The 20,404-nt window shown below is 47.1% G+C and overlaps 1 protein-coding gene across 1 annotated transcript in view; it reads right to left on the bottom strand.

Annotated features, from left to right (window-relative positions):
• Positions 1-20,404, bottom strand: part of LOC139059516 (nephrin-like) — a 400,294-nt gene that overhangs the window by 99,217 nt on the left and 280,673 nt on the right. The window contains exons 4-5 of the mRNA XM_070537938.1: positions 10,057-10,266; positions 9,472-9,780 (exon numbers count right to left, since the gene is read on the bottom strand). Of these exons, the coding sequence (XP_070394039.1) occupies positions 9,472-9,780; positions 10,057-10,266 (519 nt within the window). The remainder of the gene's footprint in view (positions 1-9,471; positions 9,781-10,056; positions 10,267-20,404) is intronic.

Here is a 20,404-nt window from a genome sequence, read left to right as displayed (position 1 = left end):
GAATCCAGGAATATGATATCCGTGTCGTCTATCGCTCTGGACGCAAACACGGCGACGCTGATGCCCTCTCGCGCTCCCCTGTTACTTCAGACAGCAGCACTTCTACCGACAGACATGACATCTCACCACTTGACATCCTCGACATGGCATCGGAGCAACAAGACCCATGGATCGTCATGATGTTCGACTTTTTGTCAAATCTTCCGGCAACTTCGGCACCTCGAGCGCTACGCCGACAGGCGCAGCATTTCAGAATCCGGGACGGACTTTTATACCGCCGCAACTACCACAATGACGGCCGCAAATGGCTTTTAGTAGTGCCTCGCCATTTACGACAAGAATTATGGGGTGCGATCGCGCAAACAGCTCGCTTTTCCGTTCTCTCGCTTGCCCTCTCGTGATTCGTTGGCGCCCGCGCGTTTCGTCACGGCCGTCATTGCGCCGGGGCGGGACCACAAAATGCGCTTACGTCACACTCCTGTCAATCATTCCAAAACCGAGTGAAATCGGCCGCTATCGTGGAACGGTCGACAAGGGCATTCGTTTCGAAGAATGAATGGCCGTTGCCATAGCAGCGCTAGTAGCAGACGATGCGCCTGTCGTCTGCTCGTAATGTCGTCGCTCGCCGAGCTTGGTTGGCCCTGCCGGGGGTCCAGTTTTTTTAGATTAAAGCGCGATCCGCCACTGCAGAACGTTAGCGATGTTAATTATTGAAAACAACTGTGATCACAGTGAAATTAAATGTTGTGCCTGCGCTGTGATAAATATAACTAGTGTTCTTCTTTTTAATGTTGTTTGATCTGACCTCATTTGTCGAGAATGCTCGCCGTTTCACGTTGTGCTCAGAGAATCGCGTTCATTGTTCGGCGGTTTGACGCTCACGAGTCACGATGACAGCTCCTATTATCGCGCTTTTGGAGTCTCTCGGGCAGCCTCGGCGACGCATCTCTCGGGACGCATTTGACGAGCTTACCGAGGAAGAGTTCCGCGAGCAATTCAGGCTCTCGAAGAGCACTGTACGGTGGTTCTGCGAGCAATTGGAAGACGTTATGGGTGGCCTTCGGACCGGTGGCATCACGACGCAAGGCAAGGTGCTTTGTGCTCTCCGTTCGCGACGGGGAGCTTCCAAAGATCCATTGGCAGCGAAGAATTTGTATCCATAGGGCTGGCTTCCGTGAGCGAGACCATTCGCGCAGTTGCGGAAACAATAACCGGGATGCGCCGGCAACAGGGTTGGGTGAGCTTCCCGTTGACAATGGCCGGCAAGCCTAGTGCAAAGGCGGCCTTTACGGATCGCGGCCGCATTCCCGGTGTAGTGGCCTGGGCCGCTATTTTGTAGCGATGCCTTATGCCTTATTCTATGCTATTCTTATCATCCACCACACACGGCGGCCTGATCCCGTTGATAGTGGGGGCAGACCGTCGCTCTGACCACTGGCTTAGCGCAAAAAGCCTGAAAAAGCATAGAATCGGAAAAGGCATCGCTACAAAATACCGGCCCTGTGTCGACGGGACGCTCTTGGGTCAGCGCGCGCGATGTCCGAACAAGGTACGGATGGCCCTCTATGAACGCGACCAACAGTTCGCGTTGGTGCGGCGACACGTGCGGGTCAAGTCTTAGATTTTTGTGCGACGACATAACGATTCGCAGTCGATGAACAATGATCGCCAATTGAACTGCGCGCTCCTGCCAATTTGTTTTGGCGTGTGCGATACCACCTAGCGGACTAAACCAAAATATATGCCGCTTAAATTAGTTTTCTTCTCTCGCATCACATTTCCGACGCAGATTATATGTTGCAACAGAAAGTGTTTTTTTCTTATATTACGTGTTTAATTATTAAAGCATCACAAACATTCTGCACGTAATATATTGTCCCCGATCGAAGCCCAAACTGGTGACGCAAACTTCCGGGGCTGGGCTCGCTCGTTTATTGGCTGTGCTCTTCCTCCCGTTCTCACAAATCTTGCGGACGGCCCACTTTGTGACGTAGCAGCCAGACCGAACGAACGGAAAAGCGAGCTGTTTGCGCGATCGCACCCATGCTCCGCTTTTCATTCTGACCCGCAGTGTGGTCACGGCGGAGTGTCAAAAACTTACACACGGCTTCGCCTACGATATTATTGGCGAGGGATGTACACCTTAGTCCACAAATATGTACGCTCCTGCATTGCCTGCCAGCGACGCAAATGTGTCCCGCATCTCTCCACCGCTCCTCTCCAACTACTTCCCTGCCCAGCCCAGCCATTTGACCGTGTCGGCATTGATATATATGGGCCTCTTCCATCTACTGGTGCTGGCAACCGATGGATTGTTGTCGCCGTAGATCATTTGACACGGTATGCTGAAACCGCCGCCTTGCCTGCCGCATCAGCAAAAGACATCGCCTCGTTCATACTACACAATTTCGTTCTCCGCCATGGCGCACCACGTGAACTGTTGAGCGATCGGGGCCGCGTATTCCTCTCAGATGTCCTGCAGTCACTCTTGTCTGAATGCCAAATTATTCACCGCACTACTACCGCTTATCATCCACAGACCAATGGCTTAACAGAACGATTCAACAGAACTCTTGGTGACATGCTATCAATGTATGTTGCATCTGACCACTCCAACTGGGACCTTGTACTTCCGTTCGTCACTTACGCATATAACACTGCCTCTCAAGCCACTACCGGATTCTCACCATTTTTTCTGCTTTACGGACGCCATCCCTCCAGCACCATTGATACGGTTCTCCCGTACCGGCCGGACCCTGCTGAATGCTCACCTGTTGCTACGGTTGCTCAGCACGCCGAGAAATGCCGCCAACTGGCCCGTTCGTTGACGTCTGCTCAACAGTGCCGCCAAAAAGAACGCCATGACCTCAATCCTCCCCCTCACCCCTTCCCCGTCGACTCACTCGTGTGGCTTTGGGTCCCGCCTGTTGCTGCTCCTGGCCTTTCGTCCAAGTTCCTCCCGAAGTACCACGGGCCCTACCGCGTGGTTGCACAAACATCACCAGTGAACTACGTGGTCGAACCCGTATCGCCATCTTCCGATCTGCGTCGTCGGGGGCGAGAGACTCTTCAATTCCGGGGGTGATTGTGACGAAGAAGATCGGCAGGCTGAAAAGCCCCGTTGCCATCGCGTGGCACGTACCCAGTTTGTTCGCTGGCTGCGCCCTCCCTGCTGGAGCTGAGTTTGTCGCTGCTGCTCTACGAGCCGAATAAACCCCCTTTACAATATATATATATATATATATATATATATATATATATATATATATATATATATATATATATATATATATATATATATATATATATATATATATATATATATATATATGTATTCATCTTATCTATGGGATCGCATGCGCGCGTTGTTGCTTTCTCTCTGCGTGTATTAGTGAAGAGAGCCAGTTTAAGGGCGGAGAAGAATGAAGGAAAGGAAAGCAAAAAAAAAATGCGAGTACACTCCGTTAAAATTTGGGAAGTAGAGTTCACTGTTGCATACTTTCGCCATAACTGCATTTGTGTCTTCACAAAGGAAAAATTCGCAGGTGTCGACGTCTATCCAGGTTATAGAATCACTTTTCCAAAAACCCGATGGCGAAAGATAAATTCGTAATTTTCTAACAGTTTTCAATTCAAATTTTATGTGGGCGAATGCCCTTTTTGTTGCATATTTGGCAAATGTTCAATTCTCAACGAGCGTTTCGTAAGCTCTAGAGGCATTCTACGTGCAGCCCATTTCACGAGTAAACACGACCGGCTGCTATACGAAAAAAAAAACCATAAAAGAGAAATGCATATACCAACTAACAATTTTGACAAAGCTTCAAAGAGACCAAAACTAAGCGAAGTGGAATTATCTCAAACTGGTGTTAGAATATTCGTCGACGATTACGGTACTCGATAATGCGAAATTTGAGAGCAACCGTCTAGGTGTTTGCATTTCGCGATATAGCGATAGACGCGGATAATCTGCCTCGTGCGGTACGTTGCAAGCGGGAGCGAAATGTGGCGCGACTGCCTCACTAATCGGGAGATCGCGAGAGGCGGCGCGTAGGTGACGTGCGAACGCGATTAACAGCAGCCGCCGCACATACACATCCGCTCATGCAGCGCTTTTTATGTATACTGGCCACGCGCACTACTCTGGCGCCATCTCGTAGCCATCATCGCCGCAAAGCCCGTCTTGCGCGGCGCTGGTCTTTTTTTCTCACGCTTTCCTCGTGCCCTCTTCCTCGGCATTCCGCCTCGTGGTTCCGCCACAAACTCCTCCTCCGATTTGTTCCTCGCCCTCTCTTCGCTATCACTATCTTTCATCTTCCGCTGCGGTCCGCGTTCGATTTCGTCCTTCGCTGTGTTCATTCGCTCGGTTACGAGGGGCAACGCTGAGGCAAGAGCGGGCGCAAAAGAGCTGCGCTCTAAAGAATGAGCCCAGGGGAGTTCACCTAAGCAATATAGATCAGAAACGAAAGGATTATCCAGATGTCATATGTGTCTTATATGTAAAATATAAATTATCAAGTTTTGCGTGCGAAAACCACTTTCTGATTATGAGGCACGCCGTAGTGGTAGACTCCGAAAATTTGGACCACCTGGAGTTCTTTAACGTGCACCTTAATCTAAGTACACGGGTGTTTCCGCATTTCGTCCCCATCGAAATGCGGCCGCCGTGGCCGTGATTCGATCGCGCCACCTCGTGCTTTGCAGCCCTACACCATAGCCACTAAGCGACCACTGCGCCTTGTCATACGTGTTTTGCAAAAGAAAAATATGCTAGAGGCACAAAATACAACCGCTTTATTTCAACGTATTCAGTGTCGGTCATTTTTTATTCGAGCAAGAAAGCTGCCAAACTAGCTGCAATTTCTGCAGTTTCTGCACTGGGCACCTGCGTGCATTTGTGAACCATTCGCGCTAATTCTCGGGAGTACCACAGTTCACACTGACACTGAACATCAGTGGTGTTTCAGCTACGTTCATCTCTCGAACTGCTGCCAGTGAATTCACGATCATCCTTTCTCGAAGCTGCAGCTACCGGAAGGCCTGCCCACTGCGGTTCCACATTACCATGTAGCTTGTAGCCGAGCGTGGCATTCATAAAGGTCTATAAATTCTTCATTCGGATGAGTGAAACACCTTTGTACGGCGATTGCGAGTGTAAGCAGTCAATAGAACCTCTCTTCTGCGTCTGTCCGCACTATGACGACACAGCTTTCGTGTCCTTGCCACGTTAGATCTGCTGCATTCTAGTGCGTTCTCGGTGACAGAAGTCCATCGAAAGCAGCGACATGCGTCGCCAACTCAAAAAGCGGTACAGTTCCCGAAGGCGACATAACTCAGTGAACCTCCGGACAAAGGGACGGACTGGGCATTTTCTCTCATTTCAGTATAATTCAGTCGTTAACCCCTTTTCTTTAAATTATGGGCTTTTACGAGCCAAAACCACTTTTTGATTATGAGGCACGCCGCAGTGCAGGCCTGGGTTTCCTTAACGTGCACTTAAATCTAAGTGCACGGGCGTTTTCGCATTTCGCCCCCATCGAAATGCGGCCGCCGTGGCCGGGATTCGAACCCACGACCGCTTCCTCAGCCACCCAACACCTAGCTACTGAGCAACCACGGCCGGTGTTGACCCCTTTTCCCTGGTATTGGGTAGCAAATTAGACGAGCGTGCGTTTGACTTCCCTATATTTCCTAGCACTTTCTCTCCCACACTCTATGTATTGCCTTATGGCTGGATAGTGCCAAGTGCACGAACTTAAAAAAAAAAATCTCCAGTTGCAATGCCGCGAGACTCTTTCCGACACAATTTCCAGCGTCGCAACTTCAATCAAGTTAATCCCTCATGACTTGCAGTATTGGAACGAGGAGAAGCACTTTATGCGGCTGATAGTTCATCGTTCCCACCACGTCGCATAAGAGACGCGTGACGGTAATAAGTGGTTTAAAAGGAGTTCTACACCGGAAGGGCTGACACAACACTCGAGACATTGTGGTAGAGAAATTAAAGAAAGAAGAAAAATACATTTATTTCTGCATTTGTTTTGATAGGATTACAAGGCGCGCCGTAGTGGAGGGCTCCGGATTAATTTAAACCACGTGGGGTTCCCTATCCCGCACCTAAATCCAAGTACTCGAATTCGCCTCTATCGAAAAGCGCCCGCCGTAGCCGGGAATAGCAACTACGACCTCGTGCCTAGCGGTGCAATGCCCTAGCCGCTAAAGGACCTCGCATGTCTCGATAGGAAAGGTTCCATTTATTTCTTTTCCCTATCTTATCGAGCAGAACTCCAGTTGCAGCCGCAGATGGCTGTGGTATTCGCGCTAACCTATGTGTTTCTCAAAGCTAACGAAGGCTCGCGATTAACCTAAGCTTAATATAGTTGAGCCGACAACGAGTTCTGTTTAACCGGAGTTCGCTGTACATAAACGTACAAGTTCTAGGCAAATTGCCCTAAATGAATGATTCTGCAGTTTCAGCCAGGAAGGTAAGCTGTTTTAATAACATTGCTTTCCCTTGTTTCAATACTAGAGCTTGGTTTATATGCAGGAGACTGAATGCGTGTTTGCCTTCCGACACTAAACGTGAAGTGATTGCGATCGCTGGACAACACTACAAGGTCGACCGGTCAATGATAATGTCTCCATGATGTGAAACCTCTCAATCTCTAGCTATGGCATGCGCCACCACATCCTAAGTTCACAAGAGGCTGTCTGACAGCTAAGTACCTTTGGTATGGTAAAACTCATGGTAAAACCGATCGAGTGATCGAAATGAGCGATGTAGGAAGCACCGAGGAAAACATTCATGAGGGTTAAACGACGCGACTAATGGTTCTGGCATTCGTAAAATAATGCTAAACTTTTGCGTTCATACGCCACACGACCATATTAGATTGTTTTCAACGATACCGGCAGCATGCCAAGAATATAAGGGTCATGTGAATAACGATCTATACACATCGTGTTGGCACAAGTGTCTGTAAAGAGCGTTTAGATGTAGTGTAGAGAAAAGCCCGCAGTGTTTGTTTTGTGTAGGCGCTCTTGTTATCTCTTCTTGCACGCGAATTCTCTCGGGTGTTTCTCGAAATAAGTGTCACGGTAGAACGACTCGCAATTGCAGAGTCTATGATGCCCGTTCAGTGACAAAACAGATTGCCTCCTGGCATATTCAACGAAATACGAGAGACGCAGAGGGAGTACAGTCTTGAATCGAACACATAGCATTAGTGTAGCAACAGCGAATGGAGCACCTTAGAGTGGACGTTAGAAAAAACAATGTTAATTTGCACACAGCTAGTGTTTACTAATTCGTTATCTTTTTATATAAGATAATGAGGCTAGATACCTCGACGTGGTTCGAGAAGGCCGCGTGGAGATTTTTGTACGGACAGCTCCAGCGTACACACGCGTGCGAGAATAAACACGCGAGAAGCACGAGCCAACAAGAACACGATCACTCAGTCGAAATATGCGTTCGACAACTAAGAGAAAACTTCACGTATTTAGAATGGCAATTGCAGGGACTCAATTACAATAGCGACTACGGAGACATTTAAAGGCGAGCATTCTTGCAGGACCTCACAGTCTGGTAGACTCTATCAGCCACGCATGCAAGAAAAAAAAAAAAGGAAGTTAGGTCGATGAGGCCCCGTCCGCTGTCTGTCGTCAAACCGGGCAACGCCAAAGCATTCTGACTCGTTGTGATGAAAGTTGTGATGATATGGGGATTCCTCTAGTCAAACTGATGGACTAAAAATCGCTAAACAACCTAAAACACTATGGTTGGACAATAACTCCTATCTTCCACTTCACGCAAGTTGAAGAAAGTGAGAACTTGTTTTACTGTTTAATAGCAATTCAACACATTGACAATGACACTGCGGTGTGACACATGGGTACCTCATTGTTTGCCCTTTGCGCAGCAAAGCAATAATAAATGTCCGTAATAATATTGCCAGCCAGTAATTACCATATAGTACTGTCGCTCAAGCTGAGTTCGAACAGAGCACCCTGGTTATGAGTGAAGGCAAAGAAACCATTCATTGTAATAAACATCGTTCATTCGTGTCCTCTTTTTCTCGAGTAGCCTTCAAGCTATAGCAATTACCACACAGTACTGTCGCTCAAGCTCAGTCTCTATAAGGCACCCTGTTTAAGAGTGAAAGCTAAGAAACCATTCATTGTAATAACTATCCTTCGTTCGCTTTCTTTCTTTTATTTTGAGTGGCCTTAAAATTACGGAACGTCACGTAATAAAAGTAGCCGCCTCAATCATGCATGCCGGATTTTGTTTGGAATGTCATACTCTGAACATAGATTATATAACCACCGAGTTGACTGATCACAATCGCGGCCCGGTTTGAAAACTTGTTTAAGGAGCATTCTAAAAACGTCTTTACAGAGTATCACAAGCGTACGAGTTCCTCTTCTGGCTTACATTTGTGACCCTTTACATTGCAATTCTACGGTTCATCTACCAGGATCCTTAACATTTTACATATCCATGCCCAGACTAATTCACATCACTTTAAGCTGATCATTATTCCTATTCTTAGTCAGCGCGGGCAGGACGGACGTTCAGCACAAAAAAAACAAATAAACAAAAACAAATGCTTCCATATAATTGTCAATATTATTGCGGTCGTCGATGTCATTATCAGCATTATCGTCATCATCGTAATATTATTTCGGGGGTTCCTATCAATTACACGGAAACTGACAAACCATCCTTCGCGGCATGCGCTGCACGAAATCTGATTAGGTTCGTCGAATTTAAATAAAAAAATGTAAATTTAGTCAATGTAGCAAGCAGGTATTTTATTTCTACCGTTGATGTTATAAATATTTGAAAAATGGCCAATTTTAAACAAACAGAACTATCAAGTCTACAACTTAGCAACTTAGCAATGCAAAACGTCAGCACAATTCCGTAAACCGCAGTCTCTATATTGAATAGAGCGCACAGAATTCACGTATCATGCACCACTCTGAAGTATGCCGCTAATATATCTGCAGGACAAACGCAAAACCCTTGTTGAAGTTGAAAGCGATACACTTTCCGTAAAAATTTGCAAGCCCTAAATCAAGATATTGCGTTCCGCAGTCACTACAGTCTATCAGACTCTGAAATTCAATAACTTCCATATAAATCGCTTGAAGAGCTGTCTCACAAAATCATTTCGGCATTTTATATGTATTTAAATAGGCAGCATCGCAGTTCGCCCAAACCTAAAAGCGCCTGCTAAGAAAAAAAATAGGGCGACATACGGGAAAAAGAAGGAGACAAATTTAAACAAATACACTATACGCTCGGGTGCTGCGGGTTGCGAAATGGAAACACACTTTAGTATTTGAACCCAACCACGGAATGCAGACATAATATGTTCAGAAACATTTGTAAATTACTGTCTATTGCTACAAGCTTCCACACCTTGTCAGTAAATGAGTGAGCTGACGAAAGGATGGACTCACAGAGGACGCGAATGGTGGCGACGTCCTCGACGGTGGCTTGCGGCAGGCGCTCGTTGAACGCCCGACAGGTGATCTGTCGGCCGTCGTCTTCCACCGAAGGGGTTAGCGTCAGCGTGCTGCTGGAAGCCGGCCCGTCGATCGCACCGCCGGCCTCGGTGGTGGTCGTGGTGGCGGGCAGTCGCTGGCTCCCCTTCCACCACGAGATCTGCGCGGGAGGCCTCGATCCCGAGGACACGCAGCGCAGCTGACCGGGGCGACCGGCTTCCAGCGAGTGCGTTCCGCCCACAATGGACACGCTGGTGGGACCCACTGCGAGGCGGCGACCACAAAACTCGTTCTGGCGCGATTGGGACCCAGCTTCTGAGCGAACTGAGGCGCCCCGCAAGATTCCTTCTCGCAGAAGGGTTGTCTAGCCAACCAACCGCAACTCTTGTTAGTAACCATATTTTCCCTATTAGTATTCTTCCTTTCTTTTCTAGTTGAGTTCTTTTTTGTTTCAGCATTTTCGCTCGCATAGGAAACACGGTGTTTCGTTGCCTAGTCACGTGAGCGTATAGGCCGCGGTCACACCTCGTTGCAACTTACATATGAGGTCAATGACGACCGATGCGCTGAGCGGCTCGGAGATGTTGTTGTTCGAGGCTCGGCAGACGAGCTGCGCGTGCAGGTCTCGGCGGCCGAGGGGCCCCACGGCGAGTTGACTGGCAGCGTCGCCGGTGCCGTCACCTCCCGGGACGAGCACATCTTCCAGGCGATGGCTTTCACGCCACCAGGACAGGGTAGCCGGAGGACGACCTGCGTTAATATCGTTGGGGACATTTGTTGCGAAAAGCACACGTGAAGGATTGAGACGCGCTGCATAGTCTAAAACATTCTAGTCGGAAGTAGCTCAGGATGACTGTCGACGATATTGCGATCGGCATTGAAGAAATGTAGTGGCCCAGTGCATTGCCAACGTCGGAAAGCGTCACCTATGAGGGGTGTACTGCCGCCGCGAGCCTTTCTCGAGGTTCCCTCTGTACATGCTCAGTCGTCTAGCGGGCCCACCACAATGTCTGAGCACGGATCGATCTGCATATATGTTCGGACAAGACTGAGTACCGTATAGACAGGCGTAGGGGCCCTACGCGTATAAGGGCCACACCTTCCACTTGGTAGCTCAAAATCTTGGGAAAAAAATATTTAGCGCGTAGAAGCAATCACGTTCGGTGCCACGATGCCTCGCGCGCTCGACGAATTGTCGCGACGCTGAATGTTTCCGCCTGTCGCCAACAGATGGGGATAGCCATCTCGCAGCGGCATATAGTGTCAGAAGCATCTAGCAGCTGCCCTTGGACGGGACCGCACGAAGTAGGTCGGTCCCGTGTAGGGCCCACACCTCGTGTATATTCGAAAACAAAAGTGCGGCTCTTAACGAATCTTTACGATATATACCACACGGGTTCTTTTCTGGCCGGCACCACAGAAATTTCTAAACATTTTTTGTTGCAAATGAAGCGTGGCATGTACTTAGTCGCACATACCCAGTGACAGGAGGCAAAGATGTTGATTGATGAGCGGTGAATACCCATGTATCCATGGCGCTGCTCGCTAAATCGTCTGGCTGGTGTGCTTGAGAAAACTTCGTGATGGGGTGAGTAGCAGGGGATAATTTTTCTAACGTTGTCTTTATTCATTAAAGAGTTCAAGGAAAATGGTTAGATTCAAAAACGTACATATGTCGACAAATACCGGGTAGTCCATTAAACTTTTCAAGACTGCAGATTGCACTGAGGTGCCACAATCTTAAAGGAAAGACTGTTATGTGAGCGGCCGACAAACGCATGTTTAAACGCCGAAAATGATTCAATTAACGAATATACGTCAAAGATATTTAGACCCTCAACGGTGCTTTGGTTTGTCCCGTGGGCAAAACACAAACAATCTGAATGTTTTAGTTTGTCTTGTCTTGAAGCTAACACGTTCAACCTTGAGGACGTAATATATTTCCTTTGTCGTGGAGACAGCTTTCGGAAGGACCGGTTTGTCCCAGGGTTAACTTAATGAAGCAGGGTCCAGAAAAAAAAAACACATACGACTTACATATTACCCAGTGCAAAATAAGAAGGCAAATAGGTGCCGAAAAGCGTGCAACACTGGCTCTAGACATTCACAGTTGCGAAGTAAACCAATGTAGTGAAGGAAATGGGAACAAGGTAAAATCAGGAGGAAAGGTTTCGACAAGTGGACTTGTCTCCTTCAAGGCCACATATGCTTTCCTCGCCACAGTATATATAAGTAGGGTTCAGGTGGGGTTCAGGTGGAACACCACCTATATAAACTGGGGCGAGGAAAGCACATGTCGCCTCGAAGAATACAAGTCCACTTGTCGAAAGGTTGGTTCCTGCTTTCACATTGTTCTTGTTTTGCTCATCGTCTTGAATTTCCATCTCCCACTCAACAAGAAAAGAAAGAAATGCCTTCGGTGCACGGAGTGCCTATACTTCTGAAAAAAAAGTTGCTAAAAGGTTCTCAAAGTGACGAAATAAATGCCAAGAGAATGGATGTCCAGTTGATGACGGCAGAAAACTAGGCGGACAAGAGTACCTAGGTAAACAAGAGTATCATTATCATCATCATCATTATCAGCAGCCTGTTTACGCTCACTGCAGGGCAAAGGCCTCTCCCATACTTCTCCAACAACGCCCGTCATGTACTAATTGTGGCGATGTTGTCCCTGCAAACTCCTTAATCTCATCCACCCACCTAACTTTCTGCCGCCCCCTAATACGTTTCCTTTCCCTTGGAATCCACTCCGTAACCCTTAATGACCATTGGTTATCTTCCCTTTTCATTACATGTCATGCCCATGCCCATTTATTTTCCTTGATTTCAACTAAGATGTCATTACCTCGCTTTTGTTCCGTCACCCAATCTGCTCTTTTCTCATCCCTTCACATTACACCTATCATTCTTTCCATAGCTCGTTGCGTCGTCCTCAATTTAAGTAGAACCATTTACCTAAGCCTCCACGTTTCTGCCCCGTACGTGAGTACTGGTAAGCCAGAGCTGTTATACACTTTTCACTTGAGGTATAATGGCAACCTGCTGTTCATGATCTGAGAATGCCTGTGAAACGCACGCCAGCCCACTTTTATTCTTCTGATTATTTCAGTCGCATGATCCGGATCCGCAGTCACTACCTGTCCTATGTAGATGTAGTGCCTTGCGACCTATCATAAACTGCTGTTCTCTTCCGTGACTGTTAAACAATACTTTAGTTTTCTTCAGGTTATTTTTTAGACCCACTCTTCTGCTTTGTCTCTCCAGGTCAGTGAGCACGCAATGCAGTTGGTCCCCTGAGTTACTAAGCAAGGCAATATCATCAGCGAATCGCAAGTTACTACGGTATTCTCCACTAACTCTTATCCCCAATTCTTCCCAATCCAGGTCTCTGAATACCTCCTGTAAACACGCTGTGAATAGCATTAGAGAGATCGTATCTCCTTGCCTGACGCCTTTCCTTATTGGGATTTTGTTGCTTTCTTTATGGAGGAGTACGGTGGCTGTGAAGCCGCTATAGATATCTTTCAGTATTTTTACACACGGCTCGTCTACACCCTGATTCCTTAATGCCTGCCTGACTGTTGAGGTTTCGACTGAATCAAACGCTTTCTTGTTATCAATGAAAGCTACATATAAGGGCTGATTATATTTCGCACATTATTCCGCACAGAGTTAATAGAGAATACCTTAGTAACTTACGATTCTCTATCACCTCATTGATAGTGTGAATATGGTCTATTGTTGAGTAGCCTTTACGGAATCACGCCTGGTCCTTTGGTTGACGGAAGTCTAAGGTGTTCCTGATTCTATTTACAATTACCTCAGTAAATACTTTGTAGGCAACGGACAGTAAGCTGATCGGAATATAACCTTTCAAGTCTTTGGCGTCCCCTCTCTTATGGATTAAGATTATGTTAGCGTTATTCCAAGATTCGGGTACGCTCGAAGTCATGACGCATTGCGTATATAGGGTGTCCAGTTTTTCTAAAACAACCTGCCCACCATACTTCAACATATCTGCTGTTACCTGATGCACCCAGCTACCTTTCCCGTTTGCATAGCTCCCAAGGCTTTCTTTATTTCGTCCGGTGTTACTTGTGGGATGTCAAATTCCTCTAGACTATTCCCTCTTCTATTATCACCGTGGATGCCACTGGTACTATATATAACGCTATAGAACTCGTCAGCCACTTGAACTATCTTATCCATATTAGTAATCATATTGCCGGCTTTGTCTCTTAATGCTTACATATGATCCTTGCCTATTCCTAGTTTCTTCTTCACTGATTTTAGGCTTCCTCCTTTCTTGAGAGCATGCTCAAGTCTCTCCATATTTTACTTCCTTATGTCATCTATCTGACGCTGTTGATTACCTTCGAAAGTTCTGCCAGTTCTATTCTAGCTGTAGGGTTAGAGGCTTCCATACATTGGCGTTTCTTGACTAGATCTTTCGTCTCCTGCAGTAGCTTACTGGCATCCTGTCTAACAGAGTTACCACCGACTTCTAATGCACATTCCTTAATCATGCCATAAGATTGTCGTTCTTATCTTCAACAGTAAGGTCCTCTTCCTGAGTTAAGGCCGAATACCTATTCGGTAGCTTGATCCGGAATTCCTCTATTTTCCCTCTTATCGCTAACTCGTTGATCGGCTTCTTATGTACCAGTTTCTTCCGTTCCCTCCTCGAGTCTAGGCTGATTCGAGTTCTCACCAACCTATGGCTACTGCAGCGCGCCTTGCTGAGCCCGTCCACATCTTGTACGATGCCAGGGTTAGCGCAGAATATACAGTCTATGTCATTTCTAATCTCGCCATTCGGGCTCCTCTACGTCCACTTTCAGCTATCCCGCTTGCGGAAGAAGGTATTCATTATCCGCATATCATTCTTATCTTAAAACTCTACCAATAACTCTTCCCTGCTATTCCTAGAGCCTATGCCATATTCCCCCACTGACTTGTCTTTAGCCTGCCTCTTGCCCACCCTGGCATTGAAGTCGCACATCAGTATAGTATATTTTCTTCTGGCTTTTCGCATCGCTGATTCCACGCCTTCATAGAAGCCTTTGACTTCCTGGTCTTCATAGCTGGATGTAGGGGCGTAGACCTGTACGACCTTCAATTTGTACCTATTATTATGTTTCACAAGATCTGCCCTCCTCTCGTTAATGCTATAGAGTTCCTGTATGTTACCAGCTATACGCTTATTAATCAGGAATCCGACTCCAAGTTCTCCTCTCTCCGCTAGGCCCCAGTAGCACAGGATGTGCCCGCTTTTTAGCACTCTATATTGCTTCTTTCGTCCTCCTAACTTCACTGAGCCCTATTATATCCCATTTACTGTCCTATAATTCCTCCAATCGCACTGCTAGACTCGCCTCACTAGATAGCGTTCTAGCGTTAAACGTTCCCAGGTTCGTACTCCAATGGCGGCCTGTCCTGAGCCCGGGATTCTTAGCACCCTCTGCTGCGTCGCAGGTCTGACTGTTGCCGTGGTCAGTTGCTTCGCAGCTGCTGGGGACTGAGCGCCGGGGTTTGATTGTTGCGGAGGTTGCGGCCAAGTACTGCACCAGGGTGGCCAATCCCGCTCTGGTGAGGGAATGCGTTACCAGTTCTGGTCACCGGGATCAGGCCAGAGTCCAGGCCTGTTTATGCAATTTTATCAACACGCGGATTTTTTTAATCCGGTGCAAAATTGCGCGGCACGGGGATTCGAACCACGGTCCGTTTGCACGCGAGGCGGATGTTGTACCTCTACGCCACCGCTGCACCCAAACAAGAGTAAGTGGTGATCAAATGCAGAGCCCTTCGTTCCACGGTGGACCATAAACAGGCTCTTGATGATGACGATTATGATGATTTCTTTTAAACGAACAGCCACGCTACTTTGTAAAAGGTGTCGAACCAAACCAGAACTGATATCCTTAGAATTTTCATGAACTCGAACCAAACCACAACCGATAAAAATTAGTGAAGGTAACCGGTTCGGCAGAAATTCATTCGAGCTTAAAAGGTGACAATGAGTGGGAATAGATCACGCAGTTCTTCGAATAACTAATTGAATCGGTGCATCTCAGTAGCAGATACTGTTATGCCCTATGAGTTTCGTTATGTGCGGGAATGGCATAGACGATGTTTATGTAGTGGCCATGATTATACTGCGGTTATTGCCATATAATCATGAACGTCCATCAACTAGCGCCGTTCATTGCTTTACTAAATGTATGGTACTATACAACCACCCCAGTAAACCCACACGCACTTCTTAAGTCGACCATGGCAGTTCTGCTCCGCAAGCGAAAACTTGTTTCAGAGGCTTCGCGGAATCAGCGTTTCTGGTGACACTTCCGTTTCCACCATTATGTGATCTCATCACAAAAAGTAAACGATCTAAAGAGGGAGAGGAGGAAAGGCGATGTCCTTAAGGCGGAAAAATCAACGAGTTAAGATGGAGACTTTTAGGAACCAGAACTTTGCTGTCGCAAATGAATTCCGTAACCTTATCAGTGAATGGTATCCGCGAATGAAAGTGTCACGTAAAATGTGCTTTTGTTAAGGGACGTGGTTCTGCGCACGTTAGCCAAGCAGAGTACAACTGTCTTCGAGCTATAAAAATAATTCAAGGGGCGCAATACGCGTGTATTTGACATGTTTTTGTCCGCTTTTAGCCAGCTAAACGCTCCGCGCCATGTGCGAATGCGTAAGAAAAATCGACGCACGGTTAAGCAGAAACTGTCGTTGTGCATCGTTCAGAAGCATCGATATCCTCACCTGCTTTTAAAAAAAATGCCACAGTGAGCGCGATGTCAAATCTCTGCTTCTCTCCTTGCTTAGAACGACAGAAAGCTGAGTTAGATAGTAAGGATTCATTATGCAAAAAAGGTGAGGCGCTCGGACAAGACACCAGAGAAGAGAAGTGCACGGCGTTCGTGTTGTCCACTTCTTCTCTTGTGTCCTGTCTGCACGCCTACATTTTTTCATAATCTCTCCTTGCTTCAAGTAAAAGTTATAATTGTAATTTATGTAATAAAATATGAATGACTCCACAGACCTCATACCACACTTTGTTCGTAAGCAGTGCGCTAGTAAATACCTGAAACAAAACGAATACTGCCTGACTGCGCTGCTATCAAAGTAACAAGTGTTACTTTGATAGCAATACTGACTGCACAATCACGTCTCTGTAATTGCCGTTATAAGTGGCTCTTGGAGCAACAATGTTTCTAGTATTTCTCTTTAATTTACAATGCAACGTACACTTATGTCATAGTTATTTTTTTTTTCGTACAGGTGAGCAGCGTCATATATATGTATCTGCCGGGTGTCATAGTCACCTGCTTGAGCACCTTTGTTCGGCTACTGATCCGAGGCGGAAAGTTTCGGATCGATTTTAAGCTTATCCTGAATTGACACCACTTTCTTTCCCTGTTGCTTTTCATCCTTAGCCTTGGACAATTAAGTTTGTGCTTTCTTCGACTGAGCTGAAAGTGGACGGTCGGGATGAAAATATCGGACTCTTTGAGGTGCTTATCGTTGCCTTGTTTAGATTGCTACTCCTTAAATTGCTGAATATATACGTTAATGCGACGCTTTCCGGGTTGTTTGCGAAGCCTTTGCATATGAACAATATACTGAACTTTCACCCCAGGCTCATCGTCTAATGTATCCTTAACTATTATGCCTTACGGGAAGAAACACAAAATATTGTCGCAGTTTCGCCTTAAAGGCTAAGCATCAATTGCGATATCGAATTAGTGGACAGCTATACGAAGTAAGGCTACTAGCTTTATCCGCTGTATAACCTCATAAACACAGGCACATTAAAGAAATGAACAAGTATGGCGTCACGCGCTCACAAGCAAACATGAATACATCTGACTCCATGACCGAGGGAACTCGCTATCAGAACGTGGCGTGAGGAAATGCGGCAGCAGCAGCGAGCGAAAGGACATTCGTGATGTCTACCACGGTGCATCGCAACGTTGGGTGCCTCGAGTACAACGGGAGACCGGCGCGCTTCCTGCCCACTTTCGTCTCTCTCACGCGGGCGAGACTGAGTCACGATCGTCGGCTCCCGTCGCACGCCTTTACTTGCGGATACATCGCAGGGCGCCCGCCGATGGTGCTATCGCCCATGTACGTTATACGGAACATGACGGCGATGACGACTCCGAAGGCTAAAATGCGTTTGGAGCGTCCATGCAGTTGCTATTGCAATAAACATCAATAACCTTCGCGCTACGGCACGGAGTCACAAAGAGCGAGAAATGGGTCGATAAAAGCCGATCCCATTCCTTTCCGCGGTCACCTGAAGGAGCCGGCTAAGAAAGCAGGCGAAAAAGATCCAAGGTTCACTTCTTACTGACAACGGCAGAAATAACGCGATGCAAGAAGCGAGAAATCAATGGTCCGCGCAACTGCGGAGCGAACATGACTGGCAATGGTTTCCGCTTTTCTTTCTTTCTTTTTGAATGACCGCATGCAGATGGACCGCTTATTTAGGCCGTTTGTAGTGGCGAGCTCGTTCCTACTCGGTATTCGCCGCTGCGAAGACCCCATCCGTCACTGCGTGTTGTTGTTCGTTCCTGAACAAGGGACGTCGTTGCCTTCTACGCTGTGAAAAGCAAGGCTCAACTTTTATTCTGTTTTGTATAAGATCTTGGTCGAGACCCAAACACAGCCGCCTCATTGGGCGCCCTCCGGTCGCGTGACAGAGCAGCTCGGCACTTTGTCGAGTCGATGCCGCTGAGCATTTCAGCGGGTGCTTTCGATTAGCGAAACTACTATGGCTGACTGTTTTCAACGAGCCGATGGGAATATTGCGAGTCCTGCGTAACCAATGCTGCTAGCGGCATTGTGCACATAACTGTCGCACCGCTTTAATGGGCGTCAAACTATCGAATGGGTGCCAGTGACAGCGGGCGATTTCGCTTGGCGAAACTACTATTTCTGACTATTTTCAGGGAGGAGATGAGAATATTGCGAGTTCTGCGTAACCATTGCTGCTAGCGGCATTACGCATATAACTGTCGCACCGCTTTAATGGGCGTCAAACTTTCGAATGGATGCCAGTGAGCACTTCAGTGGGTGATTTCGTCTGGCGAAACTACTCTGTCTGACTGTTTACAGCGAGGCGATGAGAATATTGCGGATCCTGCGTAACCAATGCTGTTGGAGGCGTTATGCATGTAATTGTCGCACCAATTTAATGAGTGTCACACTTTCGAATCGATATCACGGAGCACTTGAACGGGTGATTTCGATTAGCGGAACTACTACGGCTGACTATATTCAACGAACTGATGGGAATACATCGAGTCTTTCGTAACCGATACTGCTAGCGGTATTATACGTGCACCTGTCACACCGCTTTAATGAGCGTCAAACTTCTAAATGACCAAGGCAACTCTTTATCGATGCAGCCAATGTCGACAGGGAGGATAATTCGTTTGTCTCTATCAATTCGCTTGCTTGTTTTTAGGTTACCTGCAAAGTTCATTTAGACAACCGCAGTGGCTACTAATATGGTATCACTTCCAATCTCGAGGTCACAGGCGCGATCCCCGGCCGGGGCTGCTGCATTTCAATGCGAGCGGAATGTAAATAAAAGCTCGTGTATAAATTAATGTCCCCATAAAAAAAACCCGAGGGGATCAAGAAAAGCATGCAGAAGCTTCACAGGAGCTTTATAAGCATGCGCAAGCATACGCCCAGATTTCAGTTGGCCCACGCCAAATGTAAGGTGGTCCACGCCAAATGTAAGGTAGCGCACTGCCAAATTTCGAGTTCGCGTAATCCCAAATTTCACCTGGCCTACCTCCAAATCTTAAGTTGAGCCATACCCAAATTTTAGTTCGCGCACACATACCATAGGCTTCCCCACTCCTTTTCTATCGACCCGTGTCTATCTCTATAGGTATGCATGAATCTGACCATATGGGTATTCTCTCTGGTCAGTTTTAATTTTAGTGCGATAGCAATTATACGGTCCCTCCATGCGTTACCTTGCGGTCGTCGTGATGTCCCGTATGAAATTCAAGGGCAACAACACCGTCGGAGCGGGCCATGCGCTGTATGTGCGAGTGAATCACGCGATGGGGGGGGGGGGGGGGGCAGGGGGGCGATGATCGCGGCTCAGTCTGGCGCACGCGAGGCAGGACAGCGGAGAGCAAACGCGCCGTGCTGCGTCGCGCAAAAGGCCATGGGGGGATGGGAGGAAAGAATAGAGGGACGGAGGGGAGTGCTGTGGTACTCCGGCAGCAAATGCGTATCATATTCACGACAACTATTGATCTTTAAGTAAAATTTCGAGGACGTGCCATCACAGCAGTGTTGATTTATAAAATCAGTAGAGTAAGGTGAGAGCAGGTTTGCAAGCAGGTATGAGGCCCTCGGACGAAGCAACTGCGGTGTAATTTGAGTTCAGAAAAAACATAAATCAGTTCATCGCAACAATGCTGAGAATGCTAACGGGAACATGCGTCCATAGACAGCAAACTCCATCCCAAAGGCAGTTACAAATACATCCTTTCCCAGTAATGGGGGAGACGCATTGCAGTTTCGCACATTAGCAAAGGCAAACCCGTTCTATCCGAATGCGAGGGAAAACTAAAGCAACATCACACAGTTTGTAGCACGTACTAGAGCGGGTATTTCGACAGAGTGGTAGTCTGAACTCTCCTAATTATTCAGCATGCTTTTAACAGTGAAACTGCTTGAATTGTGCAATCTCGGCAAGAAAGAACTCCAGGAAAGTTATTCTGGGTTTATTTTTTTGATTACGCATTGGCGCACTGCAATTTTTATCTCCAGGATTGTGCGCCTTTTAATGATGTACAGCTCGAAAAGCGTAATTGAGCTCTATTCCATGCGCGATTTGTTGCAGAGGTGT

Source organism: Dermacentor albipictus, chromosome 4 (genome assembly GCF_038994185.2).
Source record: "Dermacentor albipictus isolate Rhodes 1998 colony chromosome 4, USDA_Dalb.pri_finalv2, whole genome shotgun sequence".
In the NCBI taxonomy this organism is placed as follows: Eukaryota; Metazoa; Arthropoda; class Arachnida; order Ixodida; family Ixodidae; genus Dermacentor; species Dermacentor albipictus.
The sequence above is the reverse complement of the archived record's forward strand: the minus strand, read 5'-3'. Positions and strand labels throughout refer to the sequence as shown.